Genomic DNA, 17,982 nt, shown 5'->3' on the forward strand with positions numbered 1-17,982 from the left:
AGGAAAACTGCTGATGCATTCCCACCTTGTTTCTACTTCCTTTGTTAGTAACTAAAATAATCCTAAATAGTCCTTGTCCATGAAATGTCATAATTTCTCAATGCAAGAACTAAAGGTTAAATGAAAACTCAGAACTACACAAGGCATATTATATGGAGCAGATTTTGATATAATCACTAATATAACATTATTGTTGTATGCAGATGAACTACAGCCTAAAACAGGGATGGGACAGGGTGGCCATGTATCATTCATTCATTCATTACATTTCTATACTGCCCAATAGCTGAAGCTCTCTGAGCAATTTACAAAAGATTTAAACCTTAAAAATACATTATAAAATCCATTTACATGCCAACATATAAACAGACAACACACACAGAGACTCAATAAGCAAAATCCAGTGCCTGGTTAAAAGTCTTTTACAGAGGGATAGTCCTCTATTTGAAGGTGTTCTCTATTTGAAGGGCTGTCCTGTCCAATTCTGGTTTAAAGAGCCATAAGAACTCCTGGGCAGCAGACTGAACAGGCAGGCACAGAGGTCACCTGGTCACAGTCTTCTGCACTATGGTGAAATTTACTGAATTTCTATTTAAATTATAATAATTCTTTCTAAATTCGCTTATGCAACTTTTAAGCCAATCTGTGTCCTCTTTTCCCATTTGTTTTTTTGTGATGCAGTCCTCTCTCTCTGGGAATTCGTAAGTGGCCACCCTGTAAGTGTGTGTGTGGAGATCTGTGGCCCTCAGCCTAATTTCAAAAGCCCTCTGCAAGTGATCAGTTCAGACCACTGACAACAGTGATCTGATCCTCCCCAAAGGGAAGGAAGTGGGGGAAAGAGATGGGGAGAGAAAGAGAGAGAGGGCTATCTCCAAGCAGGATATTCCACTATGAAAGAGGTATGTAAAAGGCAGGAGCCACACTACTGCTTTGTAGTGGTACTTAAGTGCCCTGACAACTGTTGGGGCCCATGGCACATCTACACCAAGCAGGATACAACACTATGAAAGTGGTATGAAAGCAGTATATGGTATGTGCCAATGGGCCCCAACAGTTGCCAATGCACTTTACCACTATAAAGCAGTAGTGTGGCTCCTGCCTTTTAAATACCTCTTTCATACTGCTTTCATAGTACAATATCCTGCTTGCTGTAAACAAGCCCAGAGATAGGGAGAGAAAGAGAGAGAAGGCTCTCCAGGGTTTCAGGCAGGAATATTTCCAGCCTCACCTGGGGATGCCAGGGATCAACTTGGGACCTTCTGCATACTACTACTGACCTACAGTTCTTTCTCTATGACATACCAAGATATAGGCTGAGTAGATCCAGCCACCCTCAAACTAGATCCATATTTATCACGTGCTAATCATAGTCTAAACCAGAGGTAGGCTGTGGGCACATTTGGCAATTTGAGAGACTGTCCTGGACACAATGGGAAACATGGCAAAGCACCAATAAACTACCCCAAACACTTTAGTACAAGTTAGAAGTAGGGTCCGAGACCTAACACACTAAACAACTCCTTTGAACCCAGTTTTCAGCACCAACAAATCTATTTCACAGCAGCTGCTGGTAAGAAAATATGTTGTTGTTTTTAAAGTGGGATAAGTAGGTCACCTTGGTGGGTGCCACAAAAAGTGTCCAGGGTCACATTGGAGCTCGTGGGCACCATGTTGCCTACCCTGATCTAAACCTAGTGGTCATGTAGAAAATGTTTGCATTTTGAGCTGGGTGTGGGCTAGAACAATTGCAAAACCACTTCATCCTCTGCATGGATCTATTTCATCTACAACTAGATGTATACACTGCCTTATGTGAATTGACTCACAGCAAGGATGGTCATGGTATTTAGTAATAATTACTCTTTTACTGAAGGCTTGTTTTGTTTTGTTTTCTATGGAGGGAGGGAAGGATCTCACAAAAACAAACAAACAAGAGTACATTGGAGTAGAAAAAGTGAAGAAAATATTGAAGCTAACTTAAAATGTCTGTCACATTGGCTCAGCACATAAGAAAAAATTAAAAAGGTTACTACCTTATTTTCGGAACTGTAAAATCCGAAGGGAGTTTGGAGATTTTTACCATTTGAGGTCTGTTGGGGAATTTTTCAAAGATCCGTAGACGTAATGGGAGCTTTTCCTTGGTATCTGCATTTGCTTCGCTTTGTTTCAGCTAATACATAAATAAATACGGAAATAATAAAAATATGATCAACTTTTGCTTTTTCTGAAGTCAAAGAACAATATCCTGGTTTTTGTGAACCGCCCAGAGAGCTTCGGCTATTGGGCGGTATAAAAATGTAATAAATAAATAAATAAATAAATAAATAAATAAAATAAAGAACAACAGACGCAATCAGATGAAGAAACACAAGATGGCAGCAAAGAACTACAAAGGATATGTATGTTGTTCCTTCTGACAACAATGTCTTAGTATTTTAGCTCTATTCGCACCATTGAAGCTAACACAGTCCATATCTTGAAAGATTTAAAATGCAAAGAATATTGTAGTAAATATTTGTATTTCCTTTGCTGATTTTTTTCCACAGTTCTCTAACACTCTAGAAGGAAAATAAATATTACTTCTTCCTCTTATTAGGCTCATCCGTTGTGAATAAATGGAATGTTTTATATATGCTTAGCTGATGGAAAGATGTATTTTTTTAAAGACAGTATCATATAAATGCTTAACCCTTAATAAATCAAAAACTAACTTAGGTTTTGGGCTCATTATCCAAAGAGAACCCCCATCTACAAAGGAGTAACTAAATTCTTAGCAGACCAAGCAATCTAGCTTCCCTAATTTCTTGCTGATCCTTAGGGAGCTGCCACTCCTTGCAAACATACTTGAAGGCAATATAGCTGGCTCAGTAGTTTGTCTTCTGCCACAAGGACAAGGTAATTGCTATTACAGTGAATCCTGGAGAACATTCAGCCTGGGAAGTAAACAGGGCTAGGAGGAAGGGAAGGTTAGTAAGCTAACGCTGGCGTGACCATATGAAAAGGAGGACAGGGCTCCTGTATCTTTAACAGTTGCATAGAAAAGGGAATTTCAGCAGGTGTCATTTGTATATATGGAAAATCTGGTGAAATTCCCTCTTCATCACAGCAGTTAAAGGTGCAGGAGCTATACTAGAGTGACCAGATTTAAAAGAGGGCAGGGCACCTGCAGCTTTAACTGTTGTGAGGAAGAGGAAATTTCACCAGGTTCCCCATATATTCAAATGACACCTGCTGAAATTTCCTTTTCTACACAACTGTTAAAGATACAGGAGCCCTGTCCTCCTTTTCATATGGTCACCCTAGCTAACGCTAAAATGAATGAGCATGTTGTAATGGAAATATTATTATCTTTTCTCTAGGCTTTTGAATATCTAATAGCTAAAGATGTTCCTTTAGGCCAAGGGTGGGCAAATTGTGGCCCTAGCCTTTATAGTCAATGGTGAGGACTGACTGGCGTTGTACGCCAAAACACACAGAGGGCCACACATTGCCCACCTGTGGCAAGAAGATACTTTCTTAAATATCACCCACAGTAAAGTAATTCAAGAGGCAGCTGGACAACCACCTGTCAGGGATGCTTTAGGGTGGATTCCTGCATTGAGCAGGGGGTTGGACTCGATGGCCTAGTAGGCCCCTTCCAACTCTACTATTCTATGATTCTATGAAATAAGCACTGATGGCTACGAACTATTCATACATCCCACCCCCATGGGCAAGGGTTGGAAAGAAACTATTTGGCAGAAGTAGAATAAAGGAGAGAGATGTCTTAGTTGTGGCAGCTGGTCTGAGGCACGTGGTCTTCTTGTGATGGAGGGACTGATGATTTAAAACATGTGCCGTCAGCTGTGGTGCTTACTTTCCACCTCATACTTGGCAGGTCTATTTGCAAATAAATGGGTATCACAAAACCATCACAAGCCTCCAGTGCTCCTGCCTCACAGGAAAACTTACCCAGTCAAAGGTTGCCCCTTGAAACTTTCAACAGCTAAGGAAAGTAGGAGAACCACTAAACAATATAATTCGATTTCAGCGCAGTCACCAGGACATCTGATGGAGAACATCTAATCATAGATAAAGACTTGAAGGTGTCTGAAGGACAGGCTCCTGCTCCTGCTCCCAGCCCCCAGTGTAGAAGGATAAGGACTTCGGAATTGCTATCGCTGCTGCAAACAAAGTGCCACGTGGACTGAAAACACTTTGAGTTTGAGTATAAACAAAGGGTACAGATTAATGATAGTGTAGTGAGCTGAGGGAAAGGAGTCCTTTAAGGGCATTGCAAGGGCCACAATTATGCTCAACCTTATCTTCACTAATGAATTCCAAGGATGGAAGCAGCATACCAATTAGAACGGCTTGATAAAAGATGGGGGAGATGCTGCAAATGTTTAAGAGAATCAAAAGCAGGGCAACGTTTTGAAGATTAGAAAAAAGCAGTGACAAAAGAGTCTTCAGCCAAAACTGCAAACTAATATTGGGGGGGGGGGGGAGAGAGGGGGAGGAAAGACATCTGGCATCTGTCAAAGAAAGGAAAATAACTTGAAAGACGTAAATAGTCCCCCTCAGTAAATAGTCAAGGGGGTGGGGAGAGGAGGCGGCTTAACAAAATGTGTTCCCAAAAAGTAAATATGAGAGACAATTGTTCTTTTTATGTTCATATTATAGTAACAGCTCAAAAGTTCTGGAGACATTAGCAATACAGGAGGATATGTGGGCCCATGAAACAATTTGCAATGGCTGCAACTATTCCATGACACCATGGGAGCTCTGGATGTTTTCTAAAATTGAAGTCCCCCATGCTGCATAGCAATCCTCTTTTGAAGCGGAGGGTAGTTCAAAAAGCAGTTTGTGATACAGCATGAGGGGCTGGTACTCAAAGGGAAAGAGCCAAAACATCTCAGTAGGCATGCATAACCCCTTGTGAACAACTATAGAAGCTCTTTAGACCTGGCCACTGAGTTGTGAATACCACCTTACTTTTAAAGTACTGAAACATGTGATATAGTGTAAAGGAGAATCATTAATATAAAAGTTTAAGGGAAAAAATAGAAGATTAAAATGTGGATCATTATTGTATAGGAAAGAGGCGAAAGACACAGACTGGGCAGAGGAACTTTTAAATGCTAATATAAAGATGGTTTCTGAGCGAGGAACAGCATGAGAAGCGCCCTCACACTAAAATTTAATAAGCTGTGGATAAATCCAAGACAAGTGGTTCATTTGGAAAGGATTTTCTTCCCATTACATATATTTCCTGAGTGACAGGCTTCTTTTGCACAGAAAACTGGAGCTCACAAAGAGCATATTTTACCCATCCATTGCAGTGTCATAGATGCGCTTCACCAGTGCTTTTGCAGAGCACTTCCTGACAGTTCCGTGAATGGAGAAGCTTATGTTTGCTCAGAACTTTACATGTGCATCAAAGCATTTTGGGGGACCCAGCCTGTTCTCTTGAATATCATACAACTAAGCTGTAGCAACCCAGGTGACACCCCGTTAGCATGAGGACAAAAAATGAGACTAAGATCATGCTTGAGGATAGTTATGGAAATGTATTTCCCTGTATCTATGTACCTATTGTGCAATTCTTGTGAGATTTGCTGAAGACAATCAGAAGCAGTCATAAGAGCAGAAGAAGTAACATTATGGACAGAGTCTTCTAGAACATAATCTTCTAGAACATAGGAGAGTATGCTTAACATAATCTTCGAGAACATAAGAGAGTATGCTTGTGCAGTTAAACTAGGACTTGTAGTTTGGACAGCACACAGATTTGGTCTTCTTTGTGTGCCATGCTTTCCAGAACTATTCATCCCAGAGTTTCTTGTGTATGGGCAGGGGGAGGGATAAAGCACCATAATAATCAGGTTCCAGAGGTATAGCCGTGTCAGTGTTTTGTAGCAAATACCCATTGATAATTAACACATGCAGGAAGTGTAATCCTCGGTGGGCAGGTGTATCATGAGACTGATGGATTTCCACTTTGTTCACCTAAATCCTGGAGCCACCCATTGTAACAATTTCCAGAGGGTAGTTGTGTAAGTTCCCAGACTGTGACAAAAACGTATGTGAAACACACATGCCATCTTTGGAGCATGGTAGAAAAGGCCCAGTATGGGGCATTATGAAATTTCAGAAATGCAGAAAATACCATTTCAGAATTAAAACAGAAACTTTTCTTTCATGATTTGTGAGATTGTGTATTTGGGATGAGATGTCTGTGGCAGAAGGGTAATGTTACAAGTTGTACTGAGAGCCCCAAAATGATGTCCCTGGAGTGCTGGTGCAATTGTCAACACCTCCAACAGCACTAAAACAATGGCCCTGTGGATGGGGCAGTCTTCTCCTGCACGGAAATATGATACAACAAGGTGATTGAGCTATACTGATATTGACTTGCCCCAGCAAGAACCATTGTTCGTAGAAGACAGTGGCGATGACACTATATACCAAAATAAAAAGGTGTTTGGCAGATTTTAATAGAAGCAAAACAGAATGCACGCACGCACGCACGCACACAGACATATCTATCTATCTATCTATCTATCTATCTATCTTTCTATCTATCTATCTATCTATCTATCTATCTATCTATCTGGAGCCATATAGCTAAACAGTGGTGTACAGCCAAGGTTACAAAAAGGCATCTCATCGAAACAACATAATGATTAATACAAAGCTTTAAAAATAATCTAAACTCAAAGCCATTCTTCAGTACCTTTTAACATCTGTCGTGCTGAGATAATGCTACATGTTGGGAAGTGGAAGACATTTAACTACACTTAGTGCCTCTGAGCACATTTTGGGGGTATTATTATTATTTGCTCTACATGAGACACACCTTGTTCAACCTCTACATTGTCCAATTTATAGAAAAGGCTTAAATTGTTTAAACTCACTCCTCTCACCCACCCTCCCGGGATTTGTACTCATAACTGAATCCAAAAGGTAAATGTAAAACTTTCCTCCCAGTAACCTTTCCCCCTTCTCAATCCATGTATACATGAAAAGTGCAATCATAAGGGATTGACACTCAATAGACAAAGAGCTTCCCAAGCTCATCCAAGGAAGAGCCAGGTAGGGCAGCAGGAGGAGGCATTCTGGTCTTCCCTTTCTTTACATTTTCAGCTAGATAAGCCCCTTGGTTCATCTAGTTCACCTACCGTATTGTGGGCAGGACTTAGATGACTTTTTTTTGTGGAGTGGTTGATTTTCATGTTTTGTTGGAATCATAAATATTAGTATGTTTCATTTACTTCAATGTTAAATAATAATAATAATAATAATAATAATAATAATAATAATAATAATAAGCCCAAATTTGGTAGCAATAAGCTTAGATTAGCCACTTTTAAGCAAGTTTTGATTGAAGCTAAATTGTGAGCCTCTCTTTTCAGTTATGGACTTGCCTTTACACATCTCAAAGATGCATTTGTTACTTTGTTAAGCAGCCAAATATACAAGCACTCAAAGATTTGCGCAAAATAAAAATTTCACAAGGACTCATGGAAATATCCTATTTTACTGCACACAAGATACTCTTGGAAAAGGTCAGACTCCTGGAAATCAATCATGCATTTAAAATGAAGAGTTTATCTTCAAACTGGCCAGCTGTTTAGAATGATTTCATGGAGAGTGTAAAAGGTTCAAGGCTTTGGAAGGAGTTAAGGGGTATTTTAAATTAATATGGCTCAGGGAAAGATATTCCATTGCAATTTTATAACTTTTATAGGACTGTCACCTACTTTAAAGACCTTCATGGCAGCGGAGCCAACTTTGTAATATACTGTACATTACAACACTAGGACCAGTGCATAAGGTGCCTGAGTGTCACTGCCAAGAAACCAGAGCCTTTCTTCACAAAACTTCTATTGGGATGCAGTGGCTTCAAGGGAAGATGGAGGCCTTTAAATCTCCATTGTTGGACAGCCAGGACTGCAGCATACTCAGTTGAAGGTATCGTGTTACAAAGAAGCCCAAAGTTTTCAAAGTGCTCTGAAACTCTTTTTTCTCCTTTACAGTTTTTATAGACAAGTGCCAATAAGAATAGGTGTCCAACCCCACCCCAATCTCAGTGAAAAGTACTCACATTACGTAAAACCTCATGGCACAATCCAGGCATATGTGTATAGAGGACATCACCATAGGCATTTTAATGTGCCCAACTCCATCACTTTGCTTCAGCCAGTACACTGTATCACTCCCTGCCATTGCTGTCAACATGAGGCACTCCTGACCCTCATGTAAACGTTTTCCTGGGGCCTGCTCTTTTCTATGCTCCTAGCATACAACAACATACATATGTCCCTTGTGAGATTATTCTACATGCCAGGGGCCTTAAAAGGAGCAGTCCGGGTCTTGGGGGTGGGAGGGGAACTGGATGGCTCATAGCGTAATGCCTATGAGGGTTTCCACTACATGCATAGAATTGTATCTGGGAAGGAATGGATCAAGACATAATTGTATTTCCTTAAATTGTTTTATTCCCTACAACTATTTCTGCTGTTGTCTTTAGATCGCGTGGGTCTACAACACTGTCAAACTCCATGTGACAAATGAAATATACCATGTTGCCTTACATAACTTAATGAAGTTACTGGACATATGTACTGACACTAGACACAGTGGCATAAAAATGTAATGAAGAAAAATGTTCAATAAGCTTGCAAAAGTATTGCCGAAAAAGGAAGAGTCTTTTTCAGAAGTACTTTGACAACCTTGTTGAACATTATTGTTTATTATAGTTTGGTGCCATCATAACTAGTGCCATTACACACATGTGATAGTCTGGGCTGAGCCACATGAAATTATTTGATGAAGTCCAGTGATGTCACCAACAGAGGTATTTTTTGTGTAAACAAAAAGTATATTGAAAGAGTATGAGCCTGCAAAATTCTAGGCCTCACATGCTTCCCTATCCTCGTTCTTGACAAGCGTAAGGGCATAAAAGCTTCCACTTTTGCTTTTGAACTAATCAGAGTTTGATCCTGTTTTTTTTTAACCTAACCATACAGTTAGAACAATCCAGTTTTCTGAATTTGGACCTAATGGAGAACTGTAATGTATTCAAGCACTATCATCTCTTGAGGAAAATTACTCTCTGAAAGTGTCATTTCTTGCTGGATGGGACGCGGAATGGGCTTCTCAGTTCATTGCTGGAGCCCTCCTCTACCTGCTATCCACTCCCTCCCCCAACATAAGTCTTTATTTGTTCTTGAGAGAGATCGAGATCAGGGGCTTCTTTGAGGTGGGCTGTGCCTGCCTAGATTCTTCTTGTAGCAATTTATACAAGGCTGAGTTGAGCATCCATGACTCAAATGCATCCACGACTTTTTCCCACTAGAGATGAAGGAATTGTTTTGGTAAAGCTTTACAATCTTAAAAATTGCTACCCACACCTTCCCTTCTATTTAGCTAGTCTAAGAACCATTACATCAGAGTGATTTTTACTTGCATGAGAGAGGATTTTATGAGATTCCTGCAATGCATGTAGCTCTGTTTGAAGGTGTCATTGTGGCTTCCTTTTGTTAACTAAAATAAGCCTGACATTTATCTGTCTTGCCAGTTGTTATCCTCCCCCCACCCCATATAAAAATACCTATTTGCAAGGATCAGGTATATAATGGGAATCTATTTCTAGTTTGGTACTCTCTTGTCTGGGTATTTTCTATTTGAAATTGCTTGTGTTATAGTTTCTGAATAGCAATGATAAGTAGTGGCTACACAATACACACACACACACAGAGAGAGAGAGAGAGAGAGAGAGAGTTCTACAGCAGAAATACTATATAACCATTCACCTTTGGTTACATTACAAATTTCAATTAATGATGAAATCCCCATGGAGCAAGACTACTGGACTTCCTTGCAAATGTACCCAAAACATCTGTAAAATCCTTTAGGATAAATTCATTAATTATTACTAGGGGGGAATCCGCATGTCATACCGAGACCGCTTCTAAGTGACCCCAGTGCGACGTGAAAGCGATCGTGTAACTTGCCTTTGGAAGAGCCGAGGAAGAGGCGTCCTTGCCGCTGCCGACCGGCGAGGAGAGCTCGGCTGAAGAAGGCGGGGTGGAGAGCGAAAGAAGCTCTCCATCCTGCCTTCTTCCCCCGAGCTCTCTGTCCCAGCCGGCGAGGAGGTCTGTGGGTGGCGGCGGCAGCAGCAAGGACGCCTCTTCCTCGGCTCTTCCAAAGGCAAGTTACACGATCGCTTTCACGTTGCACTGGGGTCGCTTAGAAGCGGTCTCGGTACGACGTGCGGATTCCCCCCTGAACAGATTTTAACTGCCACATGTTAATGAAAGACAGCCACAGGAAAAAGAATGGGAAAAACCCCAAGCATTCTAAATTGAGGAGTTAGCAGCACTGTAATATTGTTCTGCATTCTTAATGTAGTATCCGATGATCAACTAACGACAGAAGACGCATGAGTGACTTTATAGCCACTCTTAGTGTCTCCTGTCTAATATGGGAAATGGGAAGTTGAGCATCTTACAGCAGTGGAGATGCATGAGCATCAGGTGTGCAAAGAGCAAACTCATCTCACCTTTGGAGAAATGCATGCAATTAATTCTCCCTTCCCACATTTCTTTCAAGTTGCATGAAAAGAAGACGGGAAGAAATTTTTGCCCTTTCTTGTTTATAACACCAGAAACCACCCATGTGTAGTAAGTATAGTGTGTGAAAGAGCCAATTGTGTTGTGGCAACTACGATGCACATAGTGTGGTAGAAATTTGGAAGAAACTGGAAGAAATTTGCTAGAGTGACTCGTTAAGGCTTCTCCTCAGCAATTCAACATGATTAGCAACATTAGATGAAAGTATCCAGCCAACTTGTGAACAGATTAGCAAATTGGCTATACCAAAATGAGAATGAATTGAAGAAGTCTCTTGGTAAATGGGGAAAAATGTACACAGTGCCATGATTCAGTTCATGCACTCGAGAAGCCTTCATAGGTGCATAGCTCAAGGTGGACAGAAGAGGGTGAGGGTGGTTAGTAGTAGGGTTGGATGGAACTGTCATCAATCATGCTCTTGCTCCTTCTCTCATGTTCTTGCAATAGCTTGTGATAGTTTTTTGTTTTATTTTAAATCTGTATGGAAATTGGCACTTGCCCCTTGCAATGCACACATCAGTGCATGAATCATAATACATGTTTTTGTTATTGTTTTATTGTAAGCTTGACATAGTGAAGGGCCCATAAAATATACACAGAAAATAGTGTTGCAGGAATTACGGGCTCCATCACGCCTATCCCCCTCCCGGTTTGCCTCCACATTTTTTACCTCAGTTTCATAAGCACTGCAAGCGCTTCTCCCTTTCACAATTGTTGCTATAACGGTGAACTCTCTTTTCACTTGTTTGCTCTCCCATTGCTATTGTGCCCGCCCTGCCCCTTCTTCTTCCCCCTCCAGTTCATTGATTCTTGTCTTTGATGGACATTGTGATCAATGTAGCAGCCTACCCCCTTGCTCATTGGAGCTCCTATGGGAATTAACAGCTTCATCACTTTTAAAGATAAAGTGATAAAACTTGGCATGGTAATAGCTCTTAAGGAAGGCTTTAGCCATGACAAGTTTGAATCAGATCAGTTCATGCCTTGATTTTTAGGAATTTTTAAAATAGAAATTAACCAAAATGCTTACATCTGCATAATTTTCACAGATAAAGAGATAAAACTTGGCACAGTGATAGGTCTTAAGGAGGGTTTTAGCCATGCCAACTTTGAATCAGATTGGTTCATTCCTTGATTTTTTAGGATTTTTTAAATTCCCCCCTTAAACCATTCCCCTGATAGTACACCAATGCGAAAGTCTACCAATGCAAAATTCCACCTGTTTGCATTTGTAGAGGATCTATTTTACTTTACTTTGATAATGCAAAGCTGTGCATCTCCAGTTCATAAAATAGAGATCTGCTGGTTCCCTTACTCAAGAGTAAATCCTATTGATTTCAACTGTATTTGCATCCAAGTCATACTAAAATCCCATGCATTTACCTTTGAGTAAACCCCATTGAACAGAGAAAGAGAGAGAGATTTATTTCTGAGCAAACAGAAGACCTCAGTAGTTAGCATAGGGTTGCAGAGCACTTTTCCATTTTGCTGTTTTAGACTTTTTTTTTTTTAAAAAAAAGCTTCTGATTGACCACACTATTAAAAGTCAGTTCTATAAATGGTTACTCAGAATTAAGTCAGAATTACTCAAAGGTAAGCATGCATTGGATTTTAGTATGACTTGGATGTAAATGCAGTTGAAACCAATGGGATTTACTCGAGTAAGGGAACCAGCAGATCTCTGTTTTATGAACTGGAGATTCACAGCTTCACATTATCAAAGTAAAGGAAAATAGATCCTCCACAAATGCAAACAGATGGAATTTCACTATCAGGGATATGGTTTAAGGGGGGGAAATTAAAAAAAAATCCTAAAAATAAAATAAAGGGATGAACTCATTTGATTCAACCTTGGCATGCCTAAAGTTCTACTTAAGAGCTCTCAAAGTCCAAAGTTTCACCTCTTTATCTTTAAAAATGAGGGAGCTGCAGGCAAGGAGGTTGGGGTTGGAGCAGTAAAAAGTCCATTCATTCATACGTTTGACACAGAGTGCTGGAGGAGGAAAACCGCCCCACCCTCCCCTTTTGTTAGCAAGACTCCACTCAAAGCACACGCTCCCAACAAAGGAAAAAGTGAGAGGACAGCACTACATGGGGGCTTCAAGGTGCATTAAATGTGCTTGGGGAAAATAATCCAGACTTTCCCCGTTCTAGGAAAATGTGGAAGAGGAGGGGTGTCGCAGGACAGGCACAGCATCATGTGAGCACTGTGCTGCAAAACCAGGCATGCTGAGAGTGCATTAAATCACTGGTGTGATGGAGCCCTAAATCCCCTCTGCTCAAATAATGTATGAAGACCACCTTGTCACCTGGGTTTAGACTGCCCTTTGGCTGTTTAAATAGCTGACATTATATTGCTGGCTCTGCTGAAACTAATTATTATGTATATAGTACCACCAGCATACATTACTCTTTACAATGATAATGTAAGCAAACAACAGGTCCCTGCCTCAAGATGACTGCAGTCCAAAAAAAGTAGTACATTATTTAGAAAAAATATTTTATAATGTAGTTGAAAACACATTTCTCTTCTGTTTACCTTAAAAAAAGCAGGGAAGCACAGGGTGGGTTTAAACTCAGACAAAATATCAATATAACTAATTTAATGGGTTGCAAAATCCGCCTGTTATCCATTCTCTTCTTATCAAATAACATCAGAATTAAGTCAGGAAGGGGAGGGGGAGCGAAGAGCTTCTTGTGACATTTTGATTGGTGGTGTTTTGCCCCGAAATACACTGCTTATGCTACAGCCTAGAGGGTATCTCGTTCTGCCAGGATTCACATATTATTTTTAGAGCAAAACGGAATGTAGCACATTTCAGGAATTTCAAACTACCTTCTAGGCACTGGTAGAACTTTCACAGACATCTTGTTTATATTAGGCAAGACGAACAAACAGAAAAGAACATTTCCTTAGGAAATATTGGTAGGTATGCATTATATATTGTGATTAGAAATAAGTTTTAGAGTGCAATTTCCTTTCAGACTTTGCTAAAAGAATTAAAGGGGTGTATCTAATGTTAATCTAATTTGTCCCATTCATTTCAATAGGTTTACTCGAAATAGGCCTGACACTGGATACAACCAAATGTTTGTTTTTTAAGGCTATCCATGAATGGATCATCAAAAACTGAAACATACCTTTGAAATGTGAATTTGCTACTGGCTTCCTAATTATTCTTGCTGAGACAATGGAGAGAAGGAAGGGAGAAGGGTTGGAACAGAAATGCCCCATGTATTGGTAAGGCATTTATAAGCCAGTATATAATTAAGAGTATGATACAACATGTAGTTTTCATTTAAACTGTGTCAACTGTATACAAAGGGGAGAAATCAAGATCAAGAGAGAGAGAATAGGAGATCAAATTAATTAGTAACCTCAGCTTCCTAATCCCTCGTTATCTGAAGCATGTGACAGGAAGTGTTAACATCAAACAGCATGCTAGGCATTTTCATAACTAAAATTACCTTTATTGGTACCCGGTTCTTCTCACCACTACAGGAACGCCCCTTCCAGCCCTGGTCTTTACTGTAAGGAAAGTTGTAGTACACAGGGTATTCTGGAGCTTGGTCAGGGGGCTTGTCCAAGAGCCCTCTCTTCTTGACCCCTCTTGTACAAGGCAAATGCCCTTGACTGATTAATGTATTTTGTTTTGTTAACATTGGGGAGCATTATAATCCTCCTGTGATAAACTTACTGGAGACTTTGAGCAAGTCTGCTTACCTTTGCTTCCACATTTGTTAAATGGCAATGTAATTATATACTTATTATTATTATTATTATTTATTTATTTATATAGCACCATCAATGTACATGGTACATTGTACAATGTACAATGTACATATACTTCACATGGTTGCTGTATGGATAAAGATGGGCTCATTCCTTGAAACAAAGGTGTGTTTTGGGAGGGGGGAAAACGTGTTCTTAGTAGCATCCAAAGTGTTTCAGTGCAAAATGGGCAACTGTGCTTGAAGAGCTGAAATAACTGGGGGCGGGGGGACGGGACAGGGCCTGCTTTCCCCCAGGATGCTTGTGGCACTCTTGGTTGGACACTACAGTATCCCATCCAGAAATCACTGAGCGGGTAAGCCCTAAGAAGAATTTATTTATGAGACTGCATTGTTTATTTTTAAGTTTAATCAATTCTATTTTTTGTTAAAAAGAAAAAGAAAGACAATATTTATTTCTAATGCAAAAACATTTTGATACATTAGAAAAGCCCAGAAAGCCCATGAAAAACTTGTTGCATAGGGTGTCACAGTGAAACATTAAAGATCAAGAAAAATAGGAAGCTGTGATCTCATGGTGTGTCTTCATTTACTTCGTAGACAATCACATTAAAAATCCAACAGCAGCAGGAATGTCTAGCAGCATTTATAAAAATAGCATGTTCTTTCACTAACATTTTTTAAAATAAGTAAGCTGTATGCTGTAAAAGAACATTTTTACCTAAAGATATTATGGCTTTTTGCAGTGCCATCACAAACAGTAATCTGTCAATTTAATATACACCTACATTTAAGAAATAACTCCCCACCACCACATAATATACTATACTGATTTCTTCTCCTATTTTATTTTAATACCTGGGCAGTGTTCTAATGAAAGGGCAAAGTGCCGTGGTTGAGTCTATGGTGGAAGAGAAGATCAGCATTATAAAAGTTGCTTGCACAAGTTTCCATGTAGGCACACTGTGGGCAGAACTTTATGTTACAATATGCACAAGGCTGCCATTGAAAATGGCAGCCCTGTATCAGGTTCCTTCCCCCTCCTCTTCAAAAGATGTTGTAAAACATATTCATGTAACAACACTATGAATCCCTGCCAAGAGCCAGTAATGACAGGCAGGTGTGAGGAAACACCGACCTTTGTGACACCAGGAATCAGATTATTTTTATTGTTCTGAGCTGCCTTAGGAAGGCTTGTCTTGAAAGGCGCCAAAAATGTTTTAAATAATAAATAAATAGTTAACCGCTATGATGGCTCAGTCCATATTGGGCTGAGTTTTTTGTTTTCCCACTGACGTTTTATTTTTTAAGGCTTTGTGTACTTCTGTAAACCTTGGAGTACTCTAAGCATGCAGATACTTCCTTCTTGTCTTTCAGTGGCCCATTTTTGGCTACACCAACAATATGTTGGCATTCACCATCCAGGTTTGGTATTAGAAGCAATGATGATACTGAGATACAGGCTAAGCATAGATGGAGGCACAACACAACCCTTCAAGAACGCAAGTCCGTTGTTCCCACATTAGCTTACAGAACCCAAAATTTAAGGCAACCTTCTCTGCCTCTTTCTTCATTTCTCTTTATCTGAAAACTAAATGAAACCGCAGTTTTCCTTTGTTCCTTTTCAGAGAACCTGGCAGATGATTCTTACTGGGGGAACAAGTATGTTGCCTACCCATGCCAGAAGAACCCAGCTATCTGAGAATAATCAGCTAGCCTTCTCCTTAACAAAAGGAAGGATTACCCAGACTTGACCAACTTTAAGCTGTGCTTCCTGCCTCAATAACTCTGTTCGGTCCAAACCGCCAAACTTACTACACCATGAAGTTCTCTAACACAGGCCTTAGCTAGACGAGGTGTTATCCCGTGCTGAGACCTGGGATCGCCCCTGTGCGTCCAGATGATGCACAGGGGATCCCGGGTTCAGGCAGAGATCAACCCTCCCTTGCCCCGGGATAATGGGCCCCACTTTTGGCCCAGTATATCCCGCAGTCTCGGGCTGGGCCCGAGACCGCGAGCGTGTGGCCTGTGTTAGCAATTACTTGCAAGGAGCCGGGAGCTGTGCATGGGGCGCAGGGTGGGGAGATCGGGGAAACCTTTTTTTTAAAAAAATGTACCTGCGTGCATGAGTGTTCATGCGCATCCGTCCCTTGAAAAAAAATGGCGGGTGCGATGGCTCTCCTCCAGAGCTTGTTGTGCCCGACGTCTAGTCTATGGATGCATTGCGGGATCTCCCCTCCTCTCGCCCGGATTTTCATTTAGGTCTAGCAAAGGCCACAGTTTCAGACAGATCTAACTCAGTATGTCTACTCCAACCAACAGGGTCTTTCCCAGTTCTGCTACCCAAGAGAGGACTGGTGCCAGCCTCCAGCATGCTCTTGGCAAAGTGCTGTAACGAGCCTCGTGCACAGACTCAGTCCCCCCGCCCCCACTCCTTTTTTCTTTAAACCAGGTGGCAGCTCCTCCTAATCTGGCAGGTCCCAGTGACAAAAGGAAGTGCTGCCATTTTAAAATGCTGCACTAATTTAAAATGCAACTTTTAAACCTCAGGTTCAGAGTAGCAGCAATCTGAACCAATAAGATGCTGTCTTGTGTACCCACGAGAAGCGAAGGGCTGTGATGCTTTCGTTGCCGGTGGGGCCAGCTGGGTGAGGGGAGGACCAGCTGCCATCGCCACCATCACTGCAGCAGTAGTAATAGCAGTCTATACCTGGCAACAGCTGCAACAGGGTCAGGTCTGGGCCCTTTTCAGTCACTGGGCCCTAGGCAGCTGCCTGCCCATAGCAACCCCTGATGCCAGAAGGGGCCAAGATCTTTTAAACAAGAGATGCAAATTATATGTACATGAGTACAGCCACTGTGCAATGGCTCATCCCCACTGAGCATGCTCTTGTTGGCACAGCAATGCTGATGGCTGCTGCTGCAATGTCCTTCAAGGTATTGTGGCACCTCATTGGTAGAAGGAGCCTTGCGGCCAATCCTACATAGTGCTGGCGCACAGCATAGACTCACAAGCCAATTTTCAATATGGTACAATGATAATAGTATTAGGAAAGCAAAGAAAGAATGTTTAAAGCTTCAAAGATAGCAGTAGCAGGAAAAGGCTGTTTCGTAGTATCTTATCTTTGCATGCACTCTTATGATTAAAGGGTGGTAGGAAAAACAATTTTATTAGGCAAATTGGGTGAACTGTTACCTGATGCATATGGACGCAGAGACAATTTGCAGGTAGAAGAATTGGTGACAGACAGAGAGATTTCTATTCATTTCAGACAATACATTTCATGCAAATATTCAAGCCCTCCGAGGAAACGTATGGTCATAGGTAACATAGCACATCAGTTCCAAAAATGTTTTCAGTAATGAACATCTGTACTTGAGTTATAAATATGCAGTGGGAAGAGGTAGATTGGCAGATGTGAGAAGTTACATGAGAGAGCTGATCTTTCCCAAGAGAATATTCCTTTGAAAGAGTATGAACAGAATGGAAGCTGCAGAAATTGCAAAATGGCAGAAGAGCTGGGCTATGAGTCAGGAGATCTGGGGATCCCTCGCCTGTTCTGTTAAGGGTTTTATGTGTGACACAGGAACCTTAAAGACTAGCACATTCCTTATGACATAAATTTCATGGACT

General features: G+C 40.9%; 1 protein-coding gene across 1 annotated transcript in view; it reads right to left on the reverse strand.

Annotated features, from left to right (window-relative positions):
• The window catches only part of NALCN (sodium leak channel, non-selective), a 229,162-nt gene that overhangs the window by 51,453 nt on the left and 159,727 nt on the right, over positions 1 to 17,982 (reverse strand). Inside the window, exon 17 of the mRNA XM_063127455.1 lies at positions 2,034 to 2,170. Within this exon, the coding sequence (XP_062983525.1) occupies positions 2,034 to 2,170 (137 nt within the window). The remainder of the gene's footprint in view (positions 1 to 2,033; positions 2,171 to 17,982) is intronic.

Source organism: Elgaria multicarinata, chromosome 5 (assembly GCF_023053635.1).
Source record: "Elgaria multicarinata webbii isolate HBS135686 ecotype San Diego chromosome 5, rElgMul1.1.pri, whole genome shotgun sequence".
NCBI classification, from domain to species: domain Eukaryota; kingdom Metazoa; phylum Chordata; class Lepidosauria; order Squamata; family Anguidae; genus Elgaria; species Elgaria multicarinata.